The following is a 15710-nucleotide window of genomic DNA, read 5'->3' as shown; positions in this document are numbered from 1 at the left end:
AACATTCGATTTATATACCGCCCTTCAGGATGACTTAACACCCACTCAGAGTAGTTTACAAAGTATGCTATTATTATCCCCACAACAACAATCACCCTGTGAGGTGGGTGGGGCTGAGAGAGCTCCTAGAAGCTGTGACTGACCCAAGGTCACCCAGCTGGCTTCAAGTGGAGGAGTGGGGAATCAAACCCAGTTCTCCAGATTAGAATTCTGCGCTCTTAGCCACTACACCAAACTGGCCCTCACCAGATACAGATTATACCTCCCCGCTCCAGCTATAGTGCAATTGAGTCATAACAACCATACTATGAATTAATTAGATGTGCTTGTAAAGAAGACGTGAACCATGGGAAAAATAATAAAACATTCTTACTTCATTTTCATTGCCCTTATGTAGATTGTCTGTGTCGATTGCAGATGTGTCTTTATTGAAATAAGCTGGTGAAGATTGTGAACGGTGTCTAGATACCTGCTGGGTGGCTATCTGGTTCTGATAAGAAGCAATAAGGACATTTTAAGGATAGTATCTCAAGGTTAAAATATTGAATTATTTATTTGCTATAATAAAAAGCTCTGTAGACTGCCAAACGTATCACATAGCAGATACAAAGGAAACAGATACCGCACCAGCCTTAGGGACAAGCTAGTGATCTATGACAGAATTACTAGATGTGAAAAACAGCCGTTGGAGGGGATATGGATCAGAGCCAAGGCACTGGGGAAATAGAGCTATAATTTTTCCTCTGTTCTGTTTCCTCAATTTAAACTAATCCATGGGATGCTTTTGACTCATATTGGGTTTGGTAGTTTCCTCCTCAGAGCTAGGGAGGAGGCAATTTTGATTGAGGAAATGGTACAGAAGTAATTAAAAAAAACATTTCCCACACCGAAGTCTTGATCTGTTTGGGACTCCACTGATGCTGCTGTTTGAGGCTAAACCACACGTGAGGAGATCCAGTCACAGCCTTTCAATGTGACACATAGTTTGGTCTTCAGTTTTCAAAGTGTGTGTGTGGGGGGGGGGGATTCCAGGCCCGTCACTAGCAATGCACAGAATCCACCTAAGAAAATTGCTTATCTTAGAGGAAATCCTCTAAATCCTCAGGTGTTTTGCCTGAGCTGAAAATCCAAGTTCTTAAAATTATAAATTAGGGGAAACGTGATGGCAATTCTACTTATGTGCTGTCAAGTTGCCTCCGACCTATGGTGACCCTATGAATGAAAGACTTCCAAAACAGCCTATCATTAACAGACTTGTTCAGATCTTGTAAACTAGAGAATGTGGCTTCTTTTACTGAGTCCAGCCATCTCAGTTTGGGTCTTCCTCTCTTCCTACTGCCTTCAACTTTTTCTAGCATTATTGAGAGTTAGTTTTCTGGCACTGTTTGAAAAATGGCTGCTGAGACACAATGACCTTCGTATATGTATAAGGCCAGTTATTAGTCCTGTCATGTTTCTCCTCCTGTTCAAAAAGTGAAATGATATATTCTGTTTGCTGCATTTATTATCAGTGTTGCTCTTTAATTTATGCAACTTTCTTGCTTATACATATTTCGTCATACAAGGACCCTCAACCTGTACTCATGGTCCACAATGGCTTCTATTCTGCTTTGTTTTTGTTTTATGCTTTTCATCCTGCTTCTAGGCCAAGAATAGGACCGTTTACAAGAAAATGGAAAAAAAGGTTACCCGTCTAATATGCCAACAAAAGAAGTACTCAAGAATGAAGGGAGACACAGTGAAAGTGTTTATAGAACCACATCAATTATAATATAAATACAATATTGAAAAGGCCACATCATTACCAGAAAATACATGACTGTGAATATTCAGTTTCACACTTCCACTCAAGATTTTCAAGTTCTGAGCTGTAAATCAGCTGCTGACTCATAACAATTTATCCCAAACAGGTACAGAGTATTGAAGTGATCAACACATATTTAAATAAATGGAGATTATTAAAGCCATTTAGTTGTACAGTATCTAAAGTATACGCTCCAAAATCAAGCAGATTTCAGTTTTAAACAAACGTTCTAAACAAATGTTCTATGGACTTGATGTTACCACTGATTGAGAAGACTAATCAAGAAGTTAATTATATGAACACTCAAATTAATGATCTTTTTGATAGTATGAAATACATTTTTGGTCTAACCATGTATTTGTAAAAGTTTAAAGGTTTTGGTCATGACATTTTTAAAAATTATTTTGGAGGAATTTTTTCAAAGCTTATCTTCCACTTTTGATTATTCCAGGTAGTCTCATTATAAGAGTTTTTCAACAGATGGGTTGGTATTAATAAAGAGACTGAAAAAAGACAGGAACATGTTTTGGATCTGAGGGAGGTTATATAACAAAATGACTTGGTAGCAAACATCATTCTATTCTATTATTGTTCCATTCTCCTTCTGTGGTCTTATTGTTGAAGTTTATTGTGGCCCCATGGACAGTGGTATGATGTAGAAGTCATGGAGAAAGAAAGACACACAAACAGAGCTGGGGTAAAGCTGGCCATAACTTTATTGAATACAGCCATTGGACCATGGGTCCAACATAGGACATGGATCCAACACATGGATTCAAAACACTAAACAATCTAAATGCCATATGATGGAATCATCCATCCCAGCCTGCCTTGATGGCAGGTGATGTTGTCCCCATCTGGCACCATCCTGGTGGTTCCCTGGGGCGAAACTGGATGATGGCCCCTGAACTGGGCATTTGGCTTCATGATTTCCTTAGGATCCCTTAATGGGAGTCCTAAACCTGGGATGAGACAGCCAGCCAGCACTGTCTCCCCCTCCCAATGGATCCTACCAATGCCCCCAAAACCACTCACACGAAGTTGTGTGAAGAGAACTCAGCAGCATAGCATGGAAAATGGAAAAGGGTGGGGGGAAGGTGGCAAAAACAGCCATCTCCACCCACTTTGCAGTTGAAAAGTTTGATGTATGGTTCATGTTGATATTGAATGTAATGTGATTTTCTTCTGTTTGTGCAATTTTCATTACATTTTTATTTTGTGTGTTTCAGTTGGATTTATTCAATATTTCTCCACTTTCACTGTGCCTTCCTTAAGACTATTTTCATACATGTCATTCAAAAACACCTTTGAGCTCCAACATAAATTTGGAGACCACAGGTGAAGAGGAAGGGACCACTGATCCCATTCTAGACAATGGGACAAGGGTCCCATTCTAAACAATGTAGGTTTATATTTAAGAATCACATATGGGAAAACAAAATAACCTTTTCTTTACAAAGAGATAATATTGCACATATTATTGTGAAGCATTAAAAATATTACCGGAGTTTGCCATGTGTTTGTTTCTTTTTCCTTGCAGGCTGCAAATAGGAAGTTAGCCCATTTCTCGATTTCCTTGCTGGAATTTGAGATCATGTTTTTAAGGAGACAGAAAGCAAATGTTAATAACAGAGTTGTGATTCTGAAGTTTGTCAGCACTTTCCCCTTTGAAATAGTCAAAGGCCTTTAAAAACACCAATATACGAACATACCCAACACTGTGTGACTATGACTGGAGAAGATCTGAAAATTTTGACCCATTAATCCACCACCATCATCACATAACCAGGCATGCACCTATTTTATAACAATACAAAATTAAAAATCCCAAGAACCTTATTTTTTAAAAAACAAGCTTCTACCCTTAAGACTCTAAGTGTGTTGGCAAGGCCTGATTACTGACCAGGATTTCCATTGGTCATGGAACAAGGTTGCTCTCTTGAAGTGAATAAATTATGAAAATTTATACAAATCTGCAGTTAAACACAATTTGTATCATTCTGTTTTTATTGATGCAGAATTTGCATTGAACTTTAATTCAGGAGTGTTATTTTAAAAGTGTAGAGTAGCCATAATACTGCAAGTAATCAGCTGCTATGTTTGAAAGATATTTTCCTTCTCTGCTCCCTGAATGGATTCAGACAATAATTTCCCCCAGTAATATCTCTCATGATGAGGACTGAAGGAAATTAGCATGCTGAAATGGAGTTCTATAAGATGATGAACTAATTGTAGCCCTTCCCATCTCTCACTAGCTAAATTAGACATCATCATCATCATCATAACTGCGCTTATATACCACTCTTCTAGACAGATGAATGCCTCACTCAGGGAGGTGACCAAAGTGTTATTATTATCCCCACAATATAGCTGGAGAGCTGGGGCTGAGAGGGCTTACCCAAGGCCACCTACTGAGTTTATGGTAGTCGTGGGATTCGAACCAGTAGAGTGCTGATTTCACAGCCAAACTACTTAACCACTGAGCTACAGCTTTCTTGTGAGGAGAGAGTTACAGCATACAGATAGTTCAGTTCTCTGGGTTGCCAGTGCCAGCTTGGGAAATTCCTGAGATTTGAGGAATGGTGCCTAAGGAAGGAGGAATTTGGGGAAGCAGCTCAACAGGGAGGTGATACTGTTGGAAGCTGCTAGTTTCTCTAGAAGAATTGATCTCTGTAGGCTGATGATTCTTGGAACACTCCAGGCTCCACCTTGATGTTGGGAACCCAACTTGCTCTCTCTACATAAAACTTCTTCCTGGAGACCTCCACCTGTAATTTCCTTTCTTTTACTACTCCTTGCCTTTTACCAACATCCAGATAGGAATCTGCTGCTTCTTAAAAGGGCAGACAGGCTTTCCCCTCCATAGTAAGTTTCTCCACACTGAAGCAAGGCTTTTCTCGCCTTCGTTATGACTGAACAATTTCTCCACAGAAAGGATCTACATAGAGTAAATCTTTTCCAGATACAGGAGAATAAAACAGTGTATTGGCAGAAAAATCGGCTGCTTCCCAAATCAGCACCCATGTACAATTCTCCCCCTTCACAGCATCTAGTAAAAAGCTTGCTGTTGTCGTCATATTATAGCTGTGTATTTCCTGGCCCTCACTTGAGCCAGCCACTGATGTGATGCGGAGGTAGTTTTTTGAAATGACATCAGGACATAAGTTTTCCTGAATGCAGCAGAAGGGGAAATTAAGGGAAAATACTCAATGCAGGACTGCTATTTTGCCTCTAACTGGTAGTTCTACCCTCAGTGGATAGTTTCTGATAGTGGCAACAAACCTCTCCACAAAGATGTTTACTTTCTTGCCCTAAATGCAATCTTACACAGTGGGCAGGAAAATAAAGATCTCCTCTTTGTTTGAGAAAACTCTTCTCCAAAGGGGGAAAACAAAGAGAAGCAACCTTTTTATGTTCTTACTGAAGACAGACAGATCTGAGAATCTAAATAAGGAAATTGGCATGCCATAATGAATCATGGAAAACACCATCCTTGATTAACAAAATAGTGTTTGTTTTTCTTTCTTTTTTTTATTGTTGTTGAGGACAGACTGGTTTTGTTTCATTGTCAATGCCTCTACTGAGACCAAGAAGTTTTATGAGGAGAGGAGAATAGAAAAGTTGTTGAGCAGGATTTGCATTACTTGTTTGTAAGCAGCACTGTGATTTCTTTGATATGGGCATGAGCTGTGAAAAGGGAGTGTGGGTGAGTGCAAGTATAAGGAGTCCTGATGATCTGAGACCTTCCAAAAGAGCCATAGCCAGGATCAAGCCAAAAAGCAAGGCCTGGGGAGGGCGTGGTCAAGAGTCAGACTATAAGAAATTGCCTATGTAAGTACAAGCCTGTTTTGAACAAGTGAGTACCACAGAATGAAGACAGAATAAGGATTTTGTCTGTCTTAAATGTGTGAAAGCTTGAGACTCATTTCTCAATTTGTAGAAAAGCAGCTATGAAAAAGTCTAAGGACACGAACTAGAAAACTTTTCATTCAGTTTTTGCTTTAACATCTGCAAGTCTAAAAATTATTTCTGTATCCTTGAAGATGGCCAGACACTTACCTATCTGTTCCAATAAGATAGTAAGTCCTCTCCTCTGTTTTGATGGTCATAACTTCTGTGGGCTGGCATTTAAACATCCTTTTCACAGCTGCCATTTTCTCACTGTCCCCTATACCTATTTCTATCTCTGAACTCCTGTCACATGAACATATGAAAGATGTAGCTAATCATTGTTATACATTTTTTTAAAAACAAAATTTATACCACACCATTCTGCACTCATAAGGGTAGCCAAGATGGCTAACCAACTAAAACATATAATAAAATAGAATAAAAGCACATCTTAAAAATCATTAAAACCAACAAAATTATGAAAATGATTAAAATCAGAGCTAAAATAATACCAAAATACAAAAACAACAAGTAAAACATTTTTCAGGACAGAGGGATCACTGAGGGATCACTGAGGGAACACTGAGGGAATGCCACTGAGGGGAAAAAGTCTTCACCTAATGACAGAACATGGCAGATGAAGCTCCCTGGGGAGACAGTTCCAGAATTTAGGTGCCAATTTCTATACCATTTTTAAAAGATTCTTGCAAATAAGGATACTCTTTAGCCAAGAGTTAAACTATATATAATGTGGATCACAGATCTCCATCACCAGTCATGGTCAGCCTCACCTACTGCATCGTGCCACTTTGGGCGGAGAGAGAGAGCAGGACTAGCCCCAGCTAGTCAGTATATCTGCTGCATTTAATGGCGTCTAATAAATCCATCTGGAAATTAAGGAGTGTTTAGCATTTCTGTTTCTATGCTTATTTCCAGCCTCCAAAACCTGCCAAGGGCATTTCTCATTGTTAATAACCAAGAAATGCATGCTAGGACCTCCTCCTAAAGAACTACACATATACCTTTTAAAGTTCCTCAGCAGAATGGAGCAAGAAGCTTTCTGGACACAATCAATTTATATAGCAAGTCACCCTGTACCCATGGCTTCTTTGACACTTTTAAAAACCCATGACTGGTGTTAATGATCCCCTGACATCCCATATAATTTGGTCCTATATTGCATTTGATTTTAACCATTATTTCTGTATATACACAACAACCAGGATATGCTAAACCCAACCAGCAGATTGGGTGAACATCAAAAGATTTAATAAATTCTGCTGGAAATGGAGTCACTTGTTTGAAGGTTTCCTTTCTCTTCCCAAATTCTTACACTATTGCACAAATATGAAACCTGGTATGAGATGCAGGGACACTGCCTTATGTCCATCTTTTATACAACCATCAACGTAGTCTATATATTGCCAGGCTCTTTGGCTATTTGTTCTTGGAATGTACATGATGCATTTATGTCTAATCGATCAAAGGAATCTAGAACATGACTTTTAAAAAATATCCAAGGAAGAAGAGATGTGAAAGGTCAGGAACTGGGTCAAAAGAGTACTTGGTTGGCAGACGTGTTCCGATACTTACTCACTGATTTCGATGCTACCCTTTTTGTGCTGGCCTTTATGATACTTTAGTAGATAACCATCTTTGCTAGACTTGGAAAGGACAAAATGTCTCCTTTTCCAGGAAGTCTGAAGAAAGAAAGAAGTTTCATTTGCCTCTTGATCAAACACACATATTGGAAATAAACAGTCCATTATAATGCTGCAGTATAGCTATCATTTTGTTAATGGTACCTGATTGCTGAAAAGATGGAGAGGTGGGGATTTGATGAAGAAACCCTGCATGCAGACATCTCCATTACTGTAATCCCCTGACAAAGAGAAATTAATAACTTATAAGAGGGAAGTACTTCGACAGGACAACAACACTCCTAACTATGCAATGGCTTTCCATATTTCATAGCCAAGTCAGTGAAGGATGACTTTCAACACAAGGCTATAAGATCAAGGATATTTACCTACTTAATGTAATTAAATATACTTGGCCATTTATAACGTTGCTGGTCCAACACAAAAGCATTAAGGACTAACTTTGTGGCAGTTGTGTGAGAAGCTGTAAATCACATGGTGGGTATATAGGGAGCTTGATACATTGTGTTGTAGTATGAACAATCCAATAGCTACTTGGTCCACTACTCAATTTCTGTCTTGCTACACATTGATGATAAAAGGTTTAATGAATGCAAACAGCAAGCATCCAAAAAGCTGGTGAGGGACAGTTATTCTACAGTCCTAGACTGCTCAGTTTTGGGACAGATGAAGTGGAATCTACTCATCTAGGCCTGAATCTCAGCTGTCTTGCATTTAGGGTTGCCAGCTCTAAGTTGGAAAATTCCTGGGGATCTGGGAAGTGAAACCTGGAGAAACCTGGAGAAAGTGGGGTTTGGGGAGGGAATAATGGCATAATTCCATAGAGTCTACCACCCGAAGTAGCCATTTTCTCCAGGTGAACTGATCTCTGTGGCCTGGAGACCAGTTGTAATTCCAGGAGCTCTCCAGCCACTACCTGAAGGCTGGCAACCCTACTTGCATTGCTGCCCTGTGGGGGAAGTCCTCCAACTGTTTATCTCTCTACTAGACATGGGCCTGATCCAAAAAAAAATTCCGATTCAGCTGTTTGTGGATCTGGGCTGCTGCCGAACACAGGCCACCAATTCTAAATGATCAACTCTCGTTTCTGGTCCGCAATCAGGAATCGGGGAGGCCAGCGCCCAGGACAACCGTAGTCAGGCTCTTGCGCACACGCGCGCTCCTGAGTCGCCCCCGCCCATGCAGCAAGCCGGCTGTCCCATTGCACTGTGGAGCTGGCGGCAGCGTGAGTGGCTCGGAGGCTGCCCGCGCCGTTCACCTGCTCCGCAAGACAAGGGGCAGCCAGCTTGCCCGTGCGCCCCTTGTCCTGGGGAAAGGCAAACAGCGCAGGTGGCCTCCCAGTCACCCACACTGCCTTTTGCCTTTCCCCAGGACAAGGGGCGGCTGGCTGGCCCACATGCCCCTTGTCCTGGGGAAAGGCGAATGATGCAGGCAGCCTCCCAGCCACCCGCACTGCCTTTTGCCTTTCCCCAGGACAAGGGGCGGCCGGCTTGCCTGCGCGCCCCTTGTCCTGGGGAAAGGCGAATGGCACGGGCAGCCTCCCAGCCACCCGCACTGCCTTTTGCCTTTCCCCAGGACAAGGGGCTGCCAGCTTGCCCACACGCCCCTTTTCCTGGGGAAAGGCGAATGACGCAGGCAGCCTTCCAGCCACCTGCACTGCCTTTTGCCTTTCCCCAGGACAAGGGGCGGCCGGCTTGCCTGCGCGCCCCTTGTCCTGAGGAAAGGCGAATGGCGCGGGCAGCCTCCCAGCCACCCGCACTGCCTTTTGCCTTTCCCCAGGACAAGGGGCTGCCAGCTTGCCCACGCGCCCCTTGTCCTGGGGAAAGGCAAACGGCGCAGGCGGCCTCCCAGCCTCCCATGCTGCCTTTTGCCTTTCCTTTGTGCCCACTCCCTTCCCCCTCCCTCCCCTGGGTTGCTGCTCCGTGGTTGGAAGGAAGCCTGCTAATCAAGGAAAGTTGGGATTCCATTTGTGTTTCGAGGGCGACAGAAGGAGGGCAAACACAGCTCATTTCCCTGACTCCGTTGCCCCGGGAATAAATTACTAGCACCAGAGTGTCTGCAATTCCGAACATAAACCGATATATCCAATCAAGTCCCGAACAAGCAAACTCCCAACAGCTGGATCGGTTGCCATGGACAGAACCGATTAGCTGAGTCACGATGGCGAAAACGCCAAAATCGGGTGTGTGTGTGTGTTTGAAATCGTAATTCAGATCGTGCCCATCTCTACTCTCTACCCCCACCACCCCCTTCCCTGACAAACCCTCTCAAAACCTCAGTTGCTTAGGGCCTAAACCTGAACAGAAATTCTGGCCTGGTGGTGTCTGCAAAGTGACATCTCCTCAGGCCTCGGAGAAGAGTGCTGCTGAAGGTATGAATTTCAGGCTGGCTAAAGCCCAGAATTTCCATGCCCAGATATTTAGTGGAGATGGCCAATCAGTCAACCCAGTCTTTGAATACAGCATAGTAAGGTGAACAGTATGATCTTTTAAATTATTGGTTGATTACATTAATTGTTTTCCCAAAAAGCAAGGTTGATAAACAGACACCATAAAAATACTGTGAAATAGTTATGGATTTTTGTTTGCCAAATCTCATTCCATTCAGTCTTGTACCCGTGCTAGTTCTTCTTGTATACTTGGAATCCATTGGGCTAGTTTCTTAACCTGCTAAATAAACAAAGGACAAGCGTTAAAGGCCTCTCTGATTCATGCTCAAAGCTGTTACCCAGATTACCATTATAATCGAGGACTTTGTGCTTAATAATATCTCCCTGCCTTTTCAGAAAGCAATCACAAGTCCTTTTCATACATCAGCAGGAATTACGGACATTAAAAAGGAACTTTTATTTTGTTTCTCATTCTTCTTCTCTAAGTCACGTAAACAGAAACTGTAACTTAGCAATGACTTATCAGATGATAAAGAATGTTTATTGTTTGTTAGTGTTCATTAACTAGGGCCGTTTCCACTACTCACCTTCATCCAGAACGTTGCGGAACGTTGCGAAAAAAATGCGGAAGATAGCATCTTCTCGCGCGAGTTTTGCACAATGTCGCACAAAACTCGCGCGAGAAGACGCTATCTTCCGCGGGTTTTTTTTGCGACATTCCGCAACGTTCCGGATGAAGGTGAGTAGTGTGGAAACGACCTAGGTTATCTAAATACTAACATAAATGCTAACTGTGCTTATCCAAAAGGATGTATTTAATAAATAATAATAATTGCTGCAAATTTACTTCTTTGTTGCTCCTTTCTCATAGTTATTGTTGTTTGCATAATACACTGAAATTCAGAACATTCCAGGAGTTTATTTAATATAATAAAGTGCAATCAGAATCACAGACCACATCAGAATTATATTATGTTCAAATGTATTTTAAAGGAAGAAAAGAAAATGAATAAAATGCTGCTTATAATTGATCTAATCCCCTCATCCCCATGATAATTTGGTGTCAAGGAAATTAAAATTCTGTCCTGAATACAGAGGTTTGCATCACTGCTTATTCTTATTTCAGAACTGGATGTCTTCAGGGCACAATTTAGTATATTTTGGTAAAGTTTAGAATAATACAAGGAAATGTGGTTGCAGCTTGAAGAAAATGGGGATGAAACTTGACTCAGAAGGAATAGTCACTGAAATATGCTGGGTCCAGAATGGATTAACTTGACCTGACTATGGGAAATCCATGAATGGATTAGTCTCTGTTTTTTAAACCACAAAGAGCAGGAGGGTGCAGCTTTGTATTGGGATAATGCATGTGGGTGACCATATTAATTCTTTCCTTCTATGCTGTTTCAGGATCTCAGTCCCCAAAGATGCCATTTGCCCAGCTGGAAAAACATACATTTATCATATGGGTGTTTATATGTATATGGCAAATAGCAGACAAATAAGGACAATTGAGACTGCAACAATTACATGGGAGAAATGGTTGTTTATATATTAATTTACAGCATATATAATATACATCATTAAGGCTCATAAAAAGATGCAGTTGCACAAGAAAATCCTTATGGAAGTAGACATTTTATATTCTCAGTGCTGTTGGTGGAATAATAGATACTGAGTTCAACCACACTAATTTGTATAAATTATGTAAGACCACAATTGCATTTAATAATGGGTTTCTACTGCAAATCTGATACTGCAACTATACTCACCAAAGATTTAGATTCAACCAATGGCACTGACAAAGATAGTAGACCAACTTATCTAAAAGAAAAGTAGAAAGTTGTAAGGATGATTTACAATAATTGCAAAAGTTGCAATTATTGAACTATTTCATTTTGTGAACAGGAGACATCTAATTTGATCTGAAAGGCATGGAGATGGCAGCTTGAGAACATGATTATATTGCTTGGCAGCAGGTAACACTACAAGAATTTTAAGGATATTATATCATATATATCCCATATCTTGAATATTAAATTGCTTAACATTTCTTTGTCAATGACAAGCATCGAAAAATTAAACCAGTTCTGTAAAGAGAATTAAACCATTTCTGTAGGAGAAATGCTAATTTAAAATGTATATCTCATTTTAGCTTTCAGTTCATTGCAGCTCACAATGTTTTAAAGATAACGCTTGGAATGTTCCAGCATTGCAACTCCTTCCCTGCGCTCTTATCATGACCTCTAACACCAACCAAGAATATATTTTGTTAGCACCAGGGCTCATTTCAAGGGGGAATGCACAGGAACGCAGTTCCAGCAGTTCCCCAAAGAGGTCACATGTCAGGTGGCCCCGCCCACCTGATTCTTGGCCATTTTGGGCCCATTTTGGCCTGGATTGGGGCCAAAATGGCCTGGATCAGGCCTCTGACAGGTGGTGGATCACTCTCCTGCTCATCAGTGGCCTAATCCTGACCATTTTGGGCCCCCTTTCAGCCATTTTTAGCCGCCCTTTTGCCATTTTGGGCCCAGAATGGCCAGGATTGGGTCCAAAACCGCCAGAATAGGTGATGTCAGGGGGTGTGGCATATGCAAATCAGTCACACTAAGAGGCGTGGCATATGCTAATGAGTTATGCTAATGAGTTCCTCCAGCTCTTTTTCTACAAAATGACCCCTGGTTAGCACCATCATTGTGCTTGCTTAGCCCACAAAGATAATCTTAAACATGCTTACTCAGAAATAATTCCCACCATGGGGCTTACTCCTAACTTATAACTATGGAACAGTTTGATAAGAGAAACTTGACAAAATCAAGGACTAGCATATTGTGGGATACTTTGATATTTTCTATTTGTGCTTCTTTGGAGGTAAAAGTCCAGGACAAAGAGACAGAGCTGGGGATTTTCTTTTCCAGTTTTAGGTATAAACACACGTTACATTAAAAGGATTTCCCAATTGTTGTTGTTTATTGTCGCTACTGCAGCACATTCTATGTTGGGCTGCCCATGGGGACAACCTGGGAACTGCAACTGGTTCAGCAATGGCAACCTGATTATTGTCAGAGGCTAGTCAACTTTAAAACAGTTACATTGACTGCCAAGTTCAGTTCAAGATACTGAACTGAAGGCTGTGGGTCCTTCACAGCCTAGGACCCACATATCTGAAAGGTACATTTCATCCCATTTGCCCTTTGCACTGAATATGGTCTTCTGTTTGTCACTTTCTAGTCCTTCCCCAGCATAAGTTGGCGTGCTTGGCTTCTGTTAGCACCTGCTTCTTTTCTATTGTGGCTCTAACCTTGTGGAATAGGTTCCCTTTTATTTTTAGGAAGAGCTGAAATTGTGAGGGCTTCAAATAGAGTTTCACCCTTTTTATATGTTTTTAATTTTTGGAATTGTAAGCTGCCCTGAGCTACAAGAAAAAGATGGGGGATAAATAATTATAATAAATAAACAAATAAATAATTGCAGCAATCCATCAGGATGTGGAAGGCTGCTATCGTAAGTAAATTAGCAACTAAATGTATTTCTAGCACATCTTGTTTGTTCAGGGAACCTAGAGGTGATGAAGTAAGATAATGCAGCTAGCTCCAATGGGATTGGGGTAAAAGATCTTAAGAGGATGGATCCTATTGGAAAGCAGCTGGCATAGCTTTTTAATATATGGTTAATGACAAGTGGCATACCAGTAGTGGTAAAGAGGTATATATCCATCCTGGTACCAAAGGCTGATGATGAGAAGGAGTTGAAGGATATTGGTAACTGGAGTACATTGATATTGGGTCAATTGCATTGAGACTATTCTCTAGGATTTTGACTGTTAGGTTACAGGCTGCTTGTCCAGTTAATCCAAGGCAAAGAGGATCCTCCAAGGCAAAGAGGATTTATTGCTTCACCTGATTGCTTAGAGAATTTGGAGATTTTGAAGATTGTTATGAAAAGTGCTAAGGAGGATGGGAAACACCATGAGCTACACTGAAGACATCTGATGGCATGTTCTGGAAGCCTGACTTGAGATGAAGGCCATTGTTATAGATGTGACAGTGAGATTTGAATATTGAGAGAATGGCCTGAGAGAGGCTGCTAAGCAGTAAGTTCAGTACTACTGCAATTTTGAAATGGAAGTTAAGAGGTTGACAGGGATCTCAGAGGACCTCTTTGTTGGACTTATAACCAAGGATGAATATAAGCAAATAACCAATGCTTGTAGGGAGAGTGTTAGAAAAGCTAGAGCTCAGTATGAGCTTAGGCTAGCAAGAGATGCCAAAAACAACAAAAAGAGTGCTTATGTTCAAAGTAAGAAAAAGAGCAAGGACATGGTAGGTCCATTGCAGGGACAGGAGAGTGAAATTGTAACAGGCAATGAAGAGAGGGCAGAACTGCTCAATTCCTACTTTTCCTCAGTCTTCTCTTGCGATGGAAATGGCCCTCCACATGGCAATAACAGAAGATATGATGGGGGAGGGAGTTACAGCCTAGGACTGACACAGTAGTAGTATATAATAACCTAGTTTCTTTAAATGAAACTATGTCGTCAGGGCCAGATGAATTGCTAAAAGAATGCACAGATGTAATTTCTAAGCCTCTGTCCAATATTTTTGGGAATTCTTGGAGAACAGGCGAGGTACCAGAAGACTAGAGCTGGGCAAATGTTGTCCCCATCTTTAAGAAGGGGGAAAAGGAGGATCCAGGTAACTACTAGAGGTGGGCATGAACAGGGGGGGGGGAAATGAACACGATGTTCGTTGTTGCCATCCACAAACAGGGAATCACGAACAACCACGAACATGACCTGTTCACGAACATTGTTCATTGTTCGGGCGGGGGGGGGAGCAGGCTCAAGATCCCTACGACACCACTCCCAGAAACCGTACCTTGTCAGGGGTTTCCCTGACAAGTCGCTGAGTGTGGGATTTAGATGTCCCTCTTCCTACACTGCGCAGCAACAGGGAGAGGGAAATTTAAACCCCGGCAGGCTGCAATCAGCCCTTGTCAGGGTTTTCCCTGACAAGTGGCTGAGTTGGGGGTGAAGTGCCCCTGGGCTTAGATTGGGGTTTCCAGGGCAACAGGAGTTAAGACAGAGTTCAGAAAGTCCATGCCTAATGTTGCCAAGGAAATTGACTGAAAGGCGCCAGACTGTCTGGCTTGACAAACAGTTGATGAACACCATGAACAGGGCTTGTAACGAACACATGTTCATTGGGAACGGGGCCTCACGAAGAGCTTGCTTGTGAACAGCTGATTGGGCTGTTTGTAGCTTTTTTTGTTCGTATTGCTGTTCGTGCCCACCTCTAGTAACTACTGACCCATCAGCTTGACATCTATACTTGGAAACGTTTTAGAACAAATCAGAAAATAGTCAGTCCTTGAGCACTTAGGGATTACTAAGAGCCAGCATGGGTTTCAGCTCAGACCAGAACCAATAGGTTAAAATTAAATCAAAAGAGTTTTCAGCTAAACATTAGGAAGAACTTCCTGATAGTTAGAGTGGTCCCTCAGTGGAACAGGCTTCCTTGGGAGGTGGTGGGCTCTCCTTCTTTGGAAGATTTTGAGCAGAGGCTAGATGGCCATCTGACAGCAATGCTTTTTCTGTGAACCTAGGCAGATCATGGGAGGGAGGGCAGGAAGGGTTACATGATTACATCAGTGCTTAGTTCGTGTGGCCCAGGGTAAGACCAATTGCCACCTTGGGGTCCGGTAGAAATTTTCCTCAGGACAATTTGGCTAGGGATCCTGATGGTATTTTGCTATCTTCTGGGCATGGAGCAGGGGTCACTGGGGGTGTGGGGAGGGGAGATAGTTGTGAATTTCCTGCATTGTGCAGGTGGTTGGACTAAATGACTCTGGAGGTCCCTTCCAACCCTATGATTCTATGAATCTGTGGGAGCAAATGAATGAAGGAAAACTTCTGTTTATTGGAGCTTTTGAGACTCCCTGCAACCAGTGATGGGCTGCAGCATTG

The 15710-nt window shown here is 41.8% G+C and overlaps 1 protein-coding gene across 3 annotated transcripts in view; it reads right to left on the bottom strand.

The window, feature by feature from the left end:
* Positions 1-15710, bottom strand: part of PLEKHS1 (pleckstrin homology domain containing S1) — a 64618-nt gene that overhangs the window by 43436 nt on the left and 5472 nt on the right. The window contains exons 2-8 of one of the 3 annotated variants that reach the window (XM_054983986.1): positions 11518-11569; positions 9972-10025; positions 7501-7577; positions 7289-7395; positions 5864-5998; positions 3308-3383; positions 374-490 (exon numbers count right to left, since the gene is read on the bottom strand). In XM_054983986.1, the coding sequence (XP_054839961.1) occupies positions 374-490; positions 3308-3383; positions 5864-5998; positions 7289-7395; positions 7501-7577; positions 9972-10005 (546 nt within the window). In that variant the 5' untranslated portion in view covers positions 10006-10025; positions 11518-11569. Of the gene's footprint in view, positions 1-373; positions 491-3307; positions 3384-5863; positions 5999-7288; positions 7396-7500; positions 7578-9864; positions 9949-9971; positions 10026-11517; positions 11570-15710 lie in introns of those variants that run through there. The other 2 variants (XM_054983987.1, XM_054983988.1) reach the window with 2 other exon arrangements.

The sequence above is a fragment of the Eublepharis macularius genome, chromosome 6 (genome assembly GCF_028583425.1).
Source record: "Eublepharis macularius isolate TG4126 chromosome 6, MPM_Emac_v1.0, whole genome shotgun sequence".
Taxonomy (NCBI): Eukaryota; Metazoa; Chordata; class Lepidosauria; order Squamata; family Eublepharidae; genus Eublepharis; species Eublepharis macularius.
Note: the sequence above shows the minus strand (reverse complement) of the source record. Positions and strands in the feature narration are given on the sequence as shown.